The 15,858-nt window shown below is 38.4% G+C and overlaps 2 protein-coding genes across 2 annotated transcripts; one reads left to right on the top strand and one right to left on the bottom strand.

Annotated features, from left to right (window-relative positions):
• Nucleotides 1–3,125: 3,125 nt before the first annotated feature.
• LOC308094186 (uncharacterized protein) lies at nt 3,126–9,791 on the top strand. The gene is made up of 11 exons (XM_080440675.1): nt 3,126–3,166; nt 5,122–5,233; nt 5,692–5,789; nt 6,032–6,091; nt 6,185–6,244; nt 6,341–6,403; nt 6,504–6,563; nt 7,378–7,443; nt 7,802–7,857; nt 8,361–8,531; nt 9,037–9,791. The coding sequence occupies exons 2-11, from the start codon at nt 5,169–5,171 to the stop codon at nt 9,064–9,066; spliced, it is 729 nt and encodes a 242-aa protein (XP_080296801.1). The 5' UTR covers nt 3,126–3,166; nt 5,122–5,168; the 3' UTR covers nt 9,067–9,791.
• Nucleotides 9,792–12,931: 3,140 nt separating this feature from the next.
• Nucleotides 12,932–15,609, bottom strand: LOC308093223 (4-trimethylaminobutyraldehyde dehydrogenase B-like). The gene is made up of 5 exons (XM_080439481.1): nt 14,995–15,609; nt 14,804–14,891; nt 14,528–14,669; nt 14,143–14,255; nt 12,932–13,639 (listed from the first exon to the last, which is right to left on the bottom strand). The coding sequence occupies exons 1-5, from the start codon at nt 15,061–15,063 to the stop codon at nt 13,545–13,547; spliced, it is 507 nt and encodes a 168-aa protein (XP_080295607.1). The 5' UTR covers nt 15,064–15,609; the 3' UTR covers nt 12,932–13,544.
• Nucleotides 15,610–15,858: the final 249 nt, after the last annotated feature.

Below are 15,858 nucleotides of genomic sequence, written 5' to 3'. Positions count from 1 at the left end.
AAAAAGTTTTTGTCAACATACTGGTTTGCTCTTTTTTTTTATTGATTAAAAAAAATCATAATTCTTTTTTATAAATGAGTCGGGAGGAGATGAGTTCTGGGGTGGAGCTAGTTTATTTTGGAAGGTCTGCAATTTCTTTTTTTTAGAATCATAGGGATACCATTATACCATGATGTGCACACTGTTAACTTATACCAGGATTTCACAATAAATTACAGTATTATTTCACAATAAAATACTGTATTCAGAAAGTTACTGTGAAATCACACCATCCTCTGTGATATAACAACAAATTACTGTACTTTTAATTGGTACAAGGATTTCACAACTCTTTCAGTATTATTTCACAATAAAATACAGTATTCAGAATGTTACTGTGAAATCACAACATCCTCTGTGATATCACAACTAATTACTTGAACCGCTATGCATTGTGGGATTTGGCGCAAAAAATTGTACAAGGATTTCACAATAAAATACTGTATTCAGAAAGTTACTGTGAAATCACACCATCCTCTGTGATATAACAACAAATTACTGTACTTTTAATTGGTACAAGGATTTCACAATAAATTACAGTATTATTTCACAATAAAATACAGTATTCAGAATGTTACTGTGAAATCACACCATCCTCTGTGATATAACAACAAATTACTGTACTTTAAATTGGTACAAGGATTTCACAACTCTTTCAGTATTATTTCACAATAAAATACAGTATTCAGACATACGGTTCTCTTAATATCTCGAATACGATAAGGACTTAGAGTCCAATGTTTGGATATGTTGTTCAACTTGCCGAGACGCACGCGTGGATATCTTGTTTGTCCCGGTACGACACTTTTTTTTTTCTGACTTTGTCGCTCTGTATGGGTCAAGGTTTTACGCCTCTATGTACCTTGGGACAGTGTAAGAAGCAAATGTTAGAAGTGTCGTAGCGGGACAAACAAGACATCCACGCGTGCGTCTTGGCGAGCTGTACAACATATCCGAAAGGCAGATTCTAAAAACGTATCGTTATGGAGATATATTGTGTTATTGCGCGAAATAAATTGAGATTAGACCCCAGCCAATTAAGGAGAACGGTAAGGCTGTGTGTGAAGAGAGTTATACGAGCACGTTCAGGGCGGCGCGCTGATTTGTAATATGGTATCCGATTTTGTTTTTACTCTTTTTGAACAGGTTTTCACTATTATCTCAACCACTAGGGGGCGAAAACACAATCGGACAATGGATTCTGTATCTGCTCCTCAGCCCGAACGTGCCAATATAACTTTCCTCACACACGGACATGTGGTTCTGAAAATTAGGGTTACGGGCCTTCTTGAATAACTTGGCCAGTAGGGGGCGCCGACACGATCGGACAATGGATTCTGTATCTGCTCCTCAGCCCGAACGCGCCAATATAACTTACCTCACACACGGACATGTGGTTCTGAAAATTAGGGTTACGGGCCTTCTTGAATAACCTGGCCAGTAGGGGGCGCCGACACGATCGGACAATGGAATCTTGATCTGCTCCTCAGCCCGAACGCGCCAATATAACTTTCCTCACACACGGACATGTGGTTCTGAAAATTAGGGTTACGGGCCTTCTTGAATAATTTGGCCACTAGGGGGCGCCGACTAGGGGGCGCCGACACAATTATTATTATTATTATTATTGTTATTATTATTATTATTATTATTATTATTACCCTTATTATTATTATTATTCCAGTGTGTTACTGCTCTATACATTATTATTATTATTATTATTATTATTATTATTATTATTATTATTATTATTATTATTATTATTATTTCAGTGTGTTACTGCTCTATACATTACATTACATTATTATTATTATTATTATTATTATTATTATTATTACAATTATTATTATTAGTATTATTATTATTATTATTATTATTATTACAGTGTGTTACTGCTCTATACATTACATTATTATTAGTATTACTATTAGTATTAGTATTATTATTAGTATTATTACAGTGTGTTACTGCTCTATACATTACATTATTATTATTATTATTAATATTATTATCATTATTATTAGTATTAATATTATTATTAGTATTATTACAGTGTGTTACTGCTCTATACATTACATTATTAGTATTATTATTATTATTATTATTATTATTATTAGAATACAATACACACGGGGTGCCTTAAATATTATAAAATGCATTACAAAAGCGATATCAGAGTTGCATCATTTCGTTTAAAGTACTGAGAATTGGAAATACTCTAGTAAAGTAAAAATACCTCAAAATTGTACTTAAGTACAGTAGGCTACTTGAGTAAATGTACTTATTTACTTTACACCAACGCCCATATAGAACCACAAACAGCAATTATTTGATCTGTTTTAACACTGAAACTATGTGTCAGATTCATCTTCACCGTTAGCCTTAGATTAAGACTATTGTAGATGTATTTTATCGATTTTAATTGATTTAATTTATTATTTATATTTATATCTACAAGAGTAGATATAACCCTCTCAGTTTGCCCTGAGATGTCACCAGTAAAGCCCGTATTTCTCCAAACATCTACAAATGCAAAATATAAGGTGCTTACCCGCTTGCCCCAAATGTTAGCTATGTGTCCGGAGTATTTGTGCAATATATAAGTCCATATTTTTCAATTAATAAGTGTTTTAATCCCGTCTGTGTCCGATTCTGTCGGAAGTTCCCATTGGGTGTTAGTGACGGGGCGCATCCGGTGAAAGCCAGAATTACACTCAATGTAAATAGAAGGTAAACGAGGGGGGAAAATGGCGTTTGGCCACAGACGGGATTAAAACACTTCTTTAATGAAAAACATAGACTAATACATTGCACAAATACTTCGGGCACCTAGTTAACATTTGGGGCAAGTTCACAAAGGCTAGGATCACCTTTTATCCCCAAATCACCAGAAAAAGTAACTAGATTTGTCGCTAAATAAGTCACTGGGGGGGGGTCTGGAAAATAAGCTAAATCTAACGACAAAGTGTTACTGTGAAATCACACCATCCTCTGTGATATCACAACTAATTACTTTAAGTACTTGAACCGCTCTGCATTGTGGGTTTTGGCGCAAAACTGCATCCATTTCGAGAGGGAAATGCTATGGGGAGAAGCGGGGAGAAGCAGCCAGAAACGTGTCTCTGAGGTAAGTCAGTCATCCTCTATTTCCCCCCTCCACTTTAATGATAACTAGTCTAGTTGTGAACTTAAGTGCATGCTGTCGTTCAGTCTTGCTCCAACAAATGATGTGCTGTTCATGTCTGTAGACTCTGTATATAAGTTTAAATGCGTTTCCCTCACACACCTTAACTTTAACGTTACGACGCACGCCAAGCCGGTGTGTGTGTGAGATTGCTGCCGTGCACAGGCACTCGTCGGTGGGGCTTTTAATGTCATGTTCGTCGGCTAGCTTGTTTGCACGTTCTCCATTGAAATCTTAACGTTTATGTAGATGTACGGGCCGTACATCTACATAAACGTTAAGATTTCAAATATAAAGTGCTGACCCCATGGCCATGGATGTTACAATTATGTATGGGTCCTCAAAAGTACCCGAATGTTCCGTATTGTTCAATAAAAATCATTTTAATCCGATCGGTGGCCATTTGCTCATAGAGTTATAATGTATCAGAGGAGTGCAATACACCTCCCGACCGATAGGGTCGCCTAGTTGAAAGCATGGCGAAAATACGGAGAAAATGTCCACCGATCGGATTAAAAAGCCTTTTATTGAACAATACGGAAGATACGGGTACTTCTGAGGGCCCGAACATAATTGTAACATCCGTGGCCATAGGTTAAGCACTTTACATTTGAAATCTGAACGTTTGAATCTGAATCTGAATGCAAACACCAGGTTGAAGTTTATCCATGACTGTCATGATATGACGGTCATGTTTCATAGCTTTAGTCCAGGGGGCTGCATGCATTGGTCCTGTTTATTTTATTAAAGTTTGGACGTTCGTTTACGCTGGTATTTTATGTAGTTAATGAGCTCACTTTGATGTTGATCTAAATTTACAATTGTGCAATGTTATTTCAGCTCATTTCACCCTGCAATGCAGCTTTTCCCTCTTTGTTTTTAATGCAATATTAGTGTAAGATGTTGACACTGTTTTCTAAATGACCACAAACCAAGTATTACTGCAGTGGTTCTCAACCTGTGGGTCGGGACCCCTAGGGGGTCGCCACATGATTTCCGGGGGGTCCGCAGATGACATTGAAAAATGGGGGGGGCGGGGGGGGGAATGTGTTGCCAAAACAAAAGGAAAAAAAGACTAGAAAGAGGCAAACATTGTGAAAATAGCAGATCTACAAGCTTTCATTATGAGCTTGTAGATCAGCTATTTTCACAATATTTATCTGGAACCATGTCAGACTAAATGTAATGCCTCAACTCCTACAATTCCAAGTGCTTGTCTGGGTGAGGGGTCCCCAGTTCAAATATCATTATATTGGGGGGGTCCCCACTTCAAATATGATTCTTTTTGGGGGTCGAGGCCTGAAATGGTTGAGAACCACTGTATTACAGTACCAGCTGATGTATTTGCAATAGGCCATCTGATACTAAAAATGAATATGTTTGTGTTGTAGGGCTAAACTAAACTAGTGGTTTTCAAAGATTTTGTGTCAAGGCACACATGTATTCATCATGTTAAATAGTCTCTATAATGTGTGCACTCTTTATATTGTTTGCATATACTAATGCCAAAAAAATTAAGAAGCCCTATTTCATACTTTCACAACATTTGAATAGTGAAAATTGTAGATTTAAAAGCTTTTGATCTTGTAAGATGACTTTTTTTAAGCTTGTAAATCAGCTAGTCTTTGTTTTGTTTGTTTTTTAGGATATAGAATGTGTCTCTAGTGGGAAATTAGTGCTGATGTAGATAATAATTATTCATAAATAGTTTTATATATTGCATAATGTGTGCTGCCTTGTCAAAATACATGATACAAGCACGCCTGGATTGTTTGTGTCACGGTTAATTTACAGTACAATTACATTTGTAACCAACAACTAAACCAAGTATTACATATGTTTTGATTCAACACTGACTGCAGTCATGTTAAATGTCATTTTCCCTGTGCTCTTTCCAGAGACCTTTGATGAAGCTAAGCGACGAGAGACCAAGTACACCTCAACAATGTGTCCAACCTCCCACATAGAATCTGAGGACGAAGGAGAGCTACGGCAGAAAAGAAGATCCAGGTATAGTCATTACTCTTTTCTTTTTCTTTTTCTTGTCTCTCTCCCCTCAGCGTGGCCCTGATAGGCCCTGCTGTCTAGGGTTAATCTGTACCTCTCTCCTTATTTCTATCACCATGCGATCACACCAATCACAGCTCAGCTTATGCTACCACATGGATTCAGCTAACCACACAGGTCAGCTGACATTGCCTCATAATAATGGCTTGCCTCATGCTAGACCAATCATAGATCAGCTCACGCTAGGGTGTTGGAGCAGCATTGGTGATGTGTAGGTATTGTTCAAGGTATGATTTATTGAATACTATAATTACAATTTGCAACTAATACAGCGGTACAATTAGGTACCGTATAACACAAAGGCCTGATGGCTTGTTTCCATTGTGGTCCTATGTATTCAGACTGTAGACTTGGCTAATAAACATAGTATGACTACATTCTGTATATTGTGTTTTCTTTAGGGCAAATCCCCAGTATGAGCACTCAGACTCTGATGACCAATCGGGTGGCGATGTTAAAAGAAGACGGTTTGCCAAACCACCTGAAGTGGGTTTCCCAGGTATTGACACAATGCAATGCATTTATTTTATTTGGCGGTCTTGGAACTCTTGGACAATATAGCCCTGTGATCACTGCAACACAGTTAATAACAAATTACACCTGTCTGACATTGTACCAACACAAAACTGACCATTTTGATTACAACACTGGGCTTGTGCATTGGTTGCAGTTAGCCTATATAGTTTTAGCCCAAAATAAATACATTGTGAATAACATTATGCCAACTATATTATGTTGTAGGAGAGACACCAAAATCCAGCAAGCCTCGAGCTGTGCGGTCCCCAGACCAGGAAATGAATGGTATGTTCTGTTGCTATCAATGCTAAAACATCAATTGGATAACTGTTTAAACACAATTTGCTTAAACTCACAATGGCTGGTTTACCTTTTTAGATTCATTGAATGGCAGCTTTGGCTATTTAAACCATTTGCTGTCTCCTAATCCAAATAACAGTAAGTGAACCCATATCATGTGTGTTATTTCTTGAGCTGGCATCATGCATGCAACAGAAGACATGTTATCTAAATTAAAATGTGTATGCATTTCAGATATAACACCAAGATCAACTCCAGCTCACTACAAAACTCTACCCTCACAACTTGCAAGGAATGGTATGTCACGATAATAGATATGTGTAGTAGAACACCATGCTTTTAGATGGAGCACTCTGTGTAAATTTTGTCACAACTTGTTTTCCATTGCCCCTTGTAGATCTGGTTACTGGCACCGATGGCAACTACCTGCAATCTCCACCTGAGCAAGCTCATAATTGTGAGCAGGGTCCCCACGGTCATGAAATTCCTGGAAATATTTTGAAATTGAAAAAAAAATAATCCAGTACTGGAAAAGTTTGGGAATTGATCAAAGGTCCTGGAATTTATCAAGGGTCCTGGAAAAATATTTGGCTATGCATTGTTTTTGGCTATTGATTTTGTTAATACAAAACATTTTCATAAACATGTATAACATTACACGAAATATGTAACATAAGTAGTTTTTCGCCGAACGGGCTGTGTGATGGCATATATTATTTAAATAAAATAAGTCATACGGATGCCATAATGAGTCTTCCAGTGAGCTATGCCCTGATTTTGCACGAAATTTTGAATGAAATTGTACTATTCTATATTCTATGCTTTATTTTTGCTACACTGCCTATCTTTGGGCATTCTACATAGGAGTAAGAGACACATTATTGCGCTGAATGATTGTTATATAGGCCTGGAAATTGGGCTAAATATTCTGGAAAAGTTTTGGAAAAGTTTTGGAAATTCATTGCTAAAAATGTGTGGGGACCCTGATTGTGAGTTATCAAACAGTCAGCAGTCACATAACATAATATTCTGGCATGTTTGAACATTCTGGCATGTTTAAACATCTGTGTTGTGTCATGTGTGTTTTATGACGTTTTTCATGAAAGTGAAAATCGGGACAGTGTATTTAGCTTTCATCCCTTTATTTTATCCCTGGGTCAGAGCAAGGGATCAGCTGAAAGGAAATCATACATTTCCTTACATGGGAGGTTACAATAGTGTCATACGCTAATAACTTAACTGCCTTGTGCATTTCCTACTGTGTGTTTCAGCTGGGATGTCAGGATTTGGTGCAGCCCATTATCACCAGCTGCAGGCCTCACAGCGGACAAGTACTGGTATGATACCGTACTCTTTCACTACACTAACGTTTTGAGAGACCGGGACACAGAACTCAAGGAATACTATTTGACATTAGTATGACTTACAATTCAGATTTTGTGTTCAGACATCCTGTGGTAGTTGACAACAATATGCTGCAACATCACGTTGTGTTGCTACTCCCAAACTGTAATGAAATATAACTAATGATTTTGGGTTAGGGTTATTACAAAATTGTATGCCATTGTATTCCTCACTAATTAACCCAATTTACTACTAAAATGTAAAGTAATATCTTTGTAGACAAATCAAATCACACTAGTCATGTTTTTTGTGTAAATGTTAAAGCATTTGTTTTCCCCTCCTCTTCTTTAGAGGAAACTGCAACCAGTTTGATCCCATGCAGTCAGTGCCTGATCATGGTTGCAATGGTAAGTGAACAAGACGGTCATCTAACATTTGTAGACATTTTATGATCTCTGTGTGTGTGAAAAGGTTAAATCTCTATATTCTGATGATGATCATTGCTCTCTTCTTTGTTCATCTGCCCTCTTTGATTGAATACTTTATCAACAGATTGAAAAAAAAGCCCTGAGGGCTGTTTTGTGGTCTTGTGTATTCAATTACGGTAATCTGTATGAGTTCTCTCTCCTGATAGGATACTGAAACTGCATTTTCTGTTTACTAAAGAGCTGTAGGGAAGGGGAGACCCCTGTTACTGAATAAACACTTGATCACAATGATTGTTATTAGAATATATTCTCACACACACACACACACACACACACACACACACACACACACACACACACACACACACACACACACACACACACACACACACACACACACAAGAGTTGCTGTTGTGCTGTTTCTAACATATGTCCCACCGAACATAGCTCAATGGCCTATTTGTTTCTCTCGTCTGATTTAGATTGCTCGCCTGGCTCTGGTAGGAGGCACCAATTCAGAGAACCTGATCAGACGAATGCTGGCAACTGCTCTGACTAACGCCTTGGCCTGTCAGTACAACTGGGCTGGAAAGAGCCCAGTTGCAGCAGCAAGAAGCCATTCAAGGAAACGGCAATACAAGACTGCATGTTTGGTGAGTTTCCTCCCCTGCAAACTACTTAATAGCTTAAGTTTATCGAGTGAGGTGTGACTGATGGTGATTCAGAACATAATTATGCTCTTTGTGAGCCATATAGAACCGAGTTTGAATCCAACTCCTATAATGTATTGCATGTTTCCTCTCTGTCCTTGTTTCATTTCTCTCTGTAATCCCCTGTTGAAGAATAAAGCATGAAATGACAAAACCTAATCTAACAGAAAAGGTTAGGTTGGAATCAGGTGATGGTGAAAGTGCAAGCTATAAGAAATAAACCAAAAAAAGACAACCTAATTGGTGAGCTTTAGAGGTGCTCGGATGCAAATGTTATTACCTGGATAGAGCCAGGCTAGCCGTTTGCTCCTCTTTCCAGTCCAGATTGTAGCTTGTGTTACTGTACAGAGTGAGACTGATTTTCTTATTATAACAAGAAGTTGTATGGGATATACACACACTCTCTCTCTCTCTTCCTCACTCTTATTTTTGTAATTTTGTCTTTCAGCTGCTGCTCGGCAGTTCGACCGCAAGCTGACCCACAAGGACTCCAGTGAAACTGTGAAGAAGTGGCTTTGTTATGCTCCAGAGCACGAGAGCATCCCAAGGAACACAAGTGAAACGAACGCAAGACAAACAAACGCAAGTCCAACTTAGGGTACCCCACCACACTCTAATGTGTTTTCCTTGTGCATACAGTACAATGGTTACCTTCTCATGGACAATACTGTTCTTTCATGGACAATAGACTGTTGTTCTTACAGTCAAAAAGGAGTCAAATGTTTACAGCTTCATGGAAGACTTGGAGCTTCAGGCTCTTCTTGTTACAGTGTTTGGAGTTGCACTAATGGTTCTTACACACCCTCTTTTTTTCTGGGGGTATCTTGTGTCACTGTATTTTGCACATACGATGTGTCCTCTGCATTTATTCCACGGCGTTTGGAGAGCAATAACGGGTTAAGAGTCTTGCTCAGGGACGCATTGCTGCCTGTTTTCTGAAATAAATTTGAATATTAAAATGTTTTCTCTCATTTTTAAGTTTGTTTTCATAGATTTTGGGAAATATGGTAATGTAAGGTAATTTTGAACAAGCTAATAACCATTGTCTGCCAACAATACATGGTGTAGTGAGTGTTTACAAGTTTGGACCACTTCATTCAGTACAGTATTGATGTTGCATTTGTTAATGGTCTGTTAAGATGTAGACCTATAAGCAGAACTCATTGGTGAAAAACATTAACCTTTTTAATGTGTTACAGTATTAAACTTTCACTTTACGCTCAAGAGTTAAAGAACTATAATGGTGTATTTGGTTTCCAACTCCATTTAGCTGGGGACCACCTGGAATCCTCAAGAGCCACTGGTGGTCCCCGGACCACTGGTTGAAAACCACTGCTTTAAAGGAACAGTTCATTTAAAATTTTAAATGTTGAAAAGTTGCACTTTAACTAATTGTTAAATAAAAAGTTTACATTAATAGTCCTTGTTTTCTTTTTTTCATTGAGCAGATCCACAAAGCATGTTTGTGTATGTATGGTAAAATCACAGTTAAAGTCAATTTTACAATACTTTACTATATGTAAATTTACAGTAAATGAAATTACTTTCACAGTAATGGTAATAATATATACAGTAAATAACTGTACTACATACTGGTAAATTACATTACTTTCACAGTAATGGTAATAATATATACAGTAAATAACTGTACTACATACTGGTAAATCACAGTAAATGACATTACTTTCACAGTAATGGTAATAATATATACAGTAAATAACCGTACTACATACTGGTAAATCACAGTAAATTACATTACTTTCACAGTAATGGTAATAATATATATACAGTAAATAACTGTACTACATACTGGTAAATCACAGTAAATTAGAGTAATTTCACAGCTGTGAAATTACAGTCATTTACTGTGAGATAATTACTGTGAAACTTACTGTGAAAGTGCGGCAACCAGTATCCAGTAATTTACTGTGAATTCGCTGTGAATTATTTAACAGTGCATGCATAGTCGAAATGACACTGAATGAGTGCCCCTGCCAAAACTTTCATTGCACCTTTGTCTATGTACAGTATGTTGATATTCTGGCAAAAGAAAATTACCCTTTGGTTAACCTTAGAGATAACTCTTAGAGCCATACCTTCTCCAGATCATTTTTTATCTAAATATTTTGTATCTAAGATATAATTATTGTTTGGTTGGCAGTTCAAATAAAGATAGTTCCTTTCAATAAACATCCAGTGTTTTGGTCTAATGAAAACTGATATCTCATTTGTCTTTCCTTCTCAGAGACAGGTTGCCAGACCTGCCACCAAGAAGAAGAGAATGTAGTCACTATGATCAACTATTGTAGGTGAATGCTTTGTCAAAGCAAATATGGAGCATCTTTAATTTTGATTTACAAAGAATGTTTATGCATGTTTAAATGTGATGTTTTGACAGATGCTTATGCCAGATATCATCTTCTAAGCTAAAATAAAGCAATTTTGATTGATTGATTGATTGATTGATTGACAACAAGCATATGTACAACCAAAATATGCACATTTTAGTCAAAAAGATGGCACAAGAAAGCCCAGAGGCTTATTTCCATTGCGGTCCCACAAATACAGTTACAATACATGATTTAGTCAAATGAAAAATTCTAAATGATATTTAGAAAACTCTTTAGGGAGGACTTAAAACTAGAAGTAGACCGAATCAATTTTGTGACTGTAGGCATACCTTCTCCAGATCATTTTTTATCTAAAATACAACCCAAGTATGTAATTTAATCTTTAGCTATAATTTCAGTGTCTCCTACCACTATTTTGAGGCCAAGGTACCTCTTTAATTTATTAAATACATTTGTGGGTGCTGCAGTGGGACAAAAGCCAGGAATGTAAACTAAGGATGCGGGAGAATCGACCCATTCCGCGGTCCAGCGTGGGAATCAGGCCGGAGATAAAGATCGATTTCCGCTGCTCTTCAAGTGATCTTCGATCAATCAAGTGGATATAATCCAACTATTATCAGCTTTCATGATTTCCGAAAGTCCTCGGGAAATATCATTAAATCCTATTTGATGAACGGATGCTGGGAGTGAAGACAACAGGCCTAAAATAGCCTAACTGAAAACGCATTTAAGTTTTAAACTAGTGAGGAGGATTATAATGTAGGCCCAGGTCTACATGAAAAAAAAGGTTATTGCATGTGGTTGCCTCAAGAGGGCATTCTTGTTTAAATGGAAATGTATACTCGAGAGCCTCAGACCCCGTTAGGAACCGCAAGTCTGCACACAATTAATGTGAAAACGTGTTGAGCTGTGTTCAATCTAGACTGGTAAACCACCCCCCTCCCCCCAGGGTTTTACCAGGCTTGTTCAATCAAACCAGTAGTTCAAAAACCTCCCTCTGTTGTGTTTAAACTTGAGATACACTTCCCACAACTTCTGTTTAGACACAACATGGACCTTTGTCTTTGTGTCTAACCTTACCTCATATACTATCTAGTTACCAGCTGGATTACGTAGATATCTTTGATATTTGCCTAACAGCCTGCTGGAATTGCACTCAAATATAGGGGATGTGAAAATATTTAAGAGTAAAAATAAATAGGGGGGCAAAGTATAAACCCCTGGGGGACTCCAGTCAATGAAGTATAGTTAGTCAGTGGTTGAAATGTATTCTGACCTTCACTGGTAGGGAGGCAAGATTAGGTGTAAAATGGATCTGCATCTACCATACACCTCCACACCACTGTACATGTACTGTATGTTGGTGGATCCTAGTAGAAATCTGGGTTGGCTTCCCTGACCTCTGGGCGTTTTCTGGAAGATCATAGTCCTGGTCTTTTCCAGATTTATCGTCAGGGCCCAGGTCTGATGTTCAACATTGTGTAGGTGATCCAGTTAAAGTTGTAGTGCTTCCTTCCAGGGAGCTTATTCGTGATGCCGGAGATTTGGGCTCCTGAAAAGCAGCGTGTGCTAGCATTTGGAAACGTTATGTTTCTCACACTTTTGGTGGGTGACCAACCAAAAGCCGTTCTTCATCATAGTAGGACCAGTCCTGCTGTGATGAAGAACGGCCGGGCCCTCCAGGAATCAACGGTTCGGGGTGTGGGGGAAATCCTGCGTGTCCAGAACTGAATATTTATAGCTGGTATTGACCTGGGGGACATGAGGTAAGAGGGGACGGGGAACTCGTTTCCCACTACGTTTGCCCCGATAGGCTTTTTCCCATGGGACAGGAATATGTGCCAATATTGTTTTCATACTTGTATTGCAGACAAAATGTAAATCTACATTAGTTGAATATTTCTTTGTTACCAAAAATGTGTTTCATATGCAACAAGCTCTCGCTGTAATGTGTTCAAGAAATAAACCTTTGTGTGTTGTACATATATTTTTTAATTTTTGCCTAAACCTTACAAAAAACTTTGTACCATAGTATAAAATACATTTGAAATGTATATCTTTGTATGAGTAATAAGTAAAATAAGTATGGCAAAGCAGGAGTAGTGCAATATTTATACATCACTATGGCTCTGACAGACACCTGGCCTCGTCTACTGTATAAAACACATACTATGGCAAAAAGTAAGACTTGTACCTGGTTTGAACCATTTGGCATATACAATATGACAATGTTTTTTTAATACTGTAGAGCTCCATGTAGAAATCCAAACAGATTCTCTGTTCCAGACGTACAGTATATGTTTAGATGTCTAAAAAACACTTCCTTCAGTTTCCATGGGTATTTAAGCAGCAGAAAAGATTGGGCCCAAATTCACAGTGTGTTAAGATGACCTGAACGGTGATCCTAGTTTGGAACTCTGAGATGTCTGGTACATGCTCCGTCGTACAACGGTGTCGTATACCGGAAATAGCAGATCTGGCTATTTTTGGCACGTGACACTGATGGAGCACAAATCCGGCTTTAAAATTAACTTCAGTCTTACTCAAGAGTTATCAGTCTTTGTGCCATTATTACAAATTGCAGCGACTCCAACGATGTGCATTTCTAAAAGAGGCTGTCCACATCTCCCATCTCTACGTAGACTGTCTTCAGTTGGGAGTAGTACTCAATTGTCACCTGGCCATTCTCTCGTCCTATACCTGGTAAGCATAAGACAAGTTAACAACTCCACATGGCATTTTAACACAAAGCTATGTTTCTGAGTTATAGGTGTTTGTGTTTCAATACGTAAGTGTTAAAATTTACAAAGAATAATTGATGGTGCAGGTGGTAGTGTAAGTGATTTGCAGCATGGTACAGAGAGCAGAGATATGACAGCTAAGGAACTTTTATTTTATGATAATGTCTTGGTGTGCAGCCTAAGTTGCTCTTCAGCACGGTTCCTGGAGTCAAGCGGGGGAGTCAAATAGTATTTGCAGGCAATCCTTTCCACTTGCTTTAACCTGCTTGGGGTTTCCCCAATTCTCACAAGGTGTGCTGGGAAGTTCAAACAATGAGCACAGTATATGGAAGTAAATTTAAGATGCTATTCTTGGATTTAAAACAAACCTGAGTCCTTTACCCCCCTCACCAATCTGGTACTTAAAGTATGTTAAACAAAGACTCCTGTAAACAGTACCTGGCAAAGTAAACAAGACTGTACCTGACATTTTAAAGCCCCCAAAAGGCACCTCCACAGGGGTGATGTTGTAGTTGTTGATAAAACAGGAGCCAGCTTTTAGGTGCTCGACCACACGATGGGCTCGCTTCACATCTCTACAGAAAGACATACAGATAATAAGAACGGGAAATAAGTCTGGCTTCTGCTGTTTTAGTAAATGCATGTCACAACAGTCATTATACATCATGTACTTTACTTTATCAGTTGAAAAAGCCCTATCTGGAACTTTTCTTAGAATGTTACCTACTGTACACTAGACTCCATTGCATTGCTCTCCAAAGCCAACATTTTAGTAAACGCATCCAGTGTAGCCTATCTCCTATCTCCTATCACATTGCCACCCACATTGGGTGGCAATGTGACTAACCTTGTGAAGACACCTGCAGCCAGACCCATGGTGGTGTCATTGGCCCTCAGTAACACTTCCTCTTCTGTATCGAAAGACAACACAGACATGACAGGGCCAAAGATCTCCTCCTTTACACAGGTCATCTCATCTCTGCAGTTTCCTAGAGGAGAGAGAGTTGCATAGAAAGACAGAGGGAGAAGGGGGGGGGGGGGTAGGATAATACCAAAAGCTATATCAAGCGATGCTTTTGAAGTCCTCCACAAATGTGTTGAAGTATGGAAGTACAAGGCTTACCCAGCACACATGGAGTCATGTAGTATCCGCCTCTGAGTTTTGGATCCGCTGGGACAAAAGGCACCCCTCCGCACATCACAGTGGCTCCCTGGAATCAAATCAACCTTTATTTAGGTGGAAAATGCCAGTTATCGTTACCTTATTTACAACATGGTCTGAGCATTCATAATTTCTGTTCAGTACTACAGTACCTCTGTCTTTGCTTGATCCACACACCCTAGGACCCTGTCTAGGTGTGACCGGTTGAACAGTGCTCCCATGCGAGTTGTCTCCAAGAGTGGGTCTCCTATCTCAATGGCCTGGGTCCTCCTCACAACCTCCTCCAGGAACTCAGGTAGAATTTGTCTCTGAACAAATACCCTCGTACCATTGCTGCAAACCTGGGAGGGATTTTAAAGTCCGCAGCATATAATAGCATTATGTGTACCATCTGATTCTGTGATTGTGCATGATATATTTTTTTTTAACTCTGTAATAGTGTGAAGTAAAGCATATAATGAAAACAATACAGTATACATGTTATGGCTCATTTATGTTCCCTTTAGATACAAAAATAAATGTGTCTGTTTTAAACGATGTAACCATCACTGCTCACATACCTGTAAGTTTGTAAAATGTGTCTTAAGCAATACATCCACTAGAGGGCAGAACATAGTCAAAAGATTTCTGACAACAATGCACATTCAATTCCAGACCAATCTCCTCCCAGTTGTTCTGTAATGAGTGTTTGTCATTGTCACTGTGCCCAGGCAAAGTGACATCATATACTGTATACGTAATGTTTAAAAGGGGCAGGAGTGGCTTAGGTAGAGCATACTTCTTGGATTCGGAGGGTTCCTGGTTCGATCCAAGGCTATCTTTAACAAGGAAAGGAAGCGTTCTATGCTTGGTGTGCGTCATTGACGCAACTGGCTGGACAAATGTAGGAACAAAGTCAAACTATATTTTTTAATGATTGTGGCCTTTGTCAGATAATTGGTTAAGGAAAATAAAAGAGGACATATCATACATTGTTTTCTGATCTCTTGTTTCTCTTGTGATAGATATATTGCATG

This window comes from Gymnoscopelus braueri (assembly GCF_963280865.1).
Source record: "Gymnoscopelus braueri genome assembly, chromosome: 10".
Classification (NCBI taxonomy): Eukaryota; Metazoa; Chordata; class Actinopteri; order Myctophiformes; family Myctophidae; genus Gymnoscopelus; species Gymnoscopelus braueri.
The sequence above is the reverse complement of the archived record's forward strand: the minus strand, read 5'-3'. Positions and strand labels throughout refer to the sequence as shown.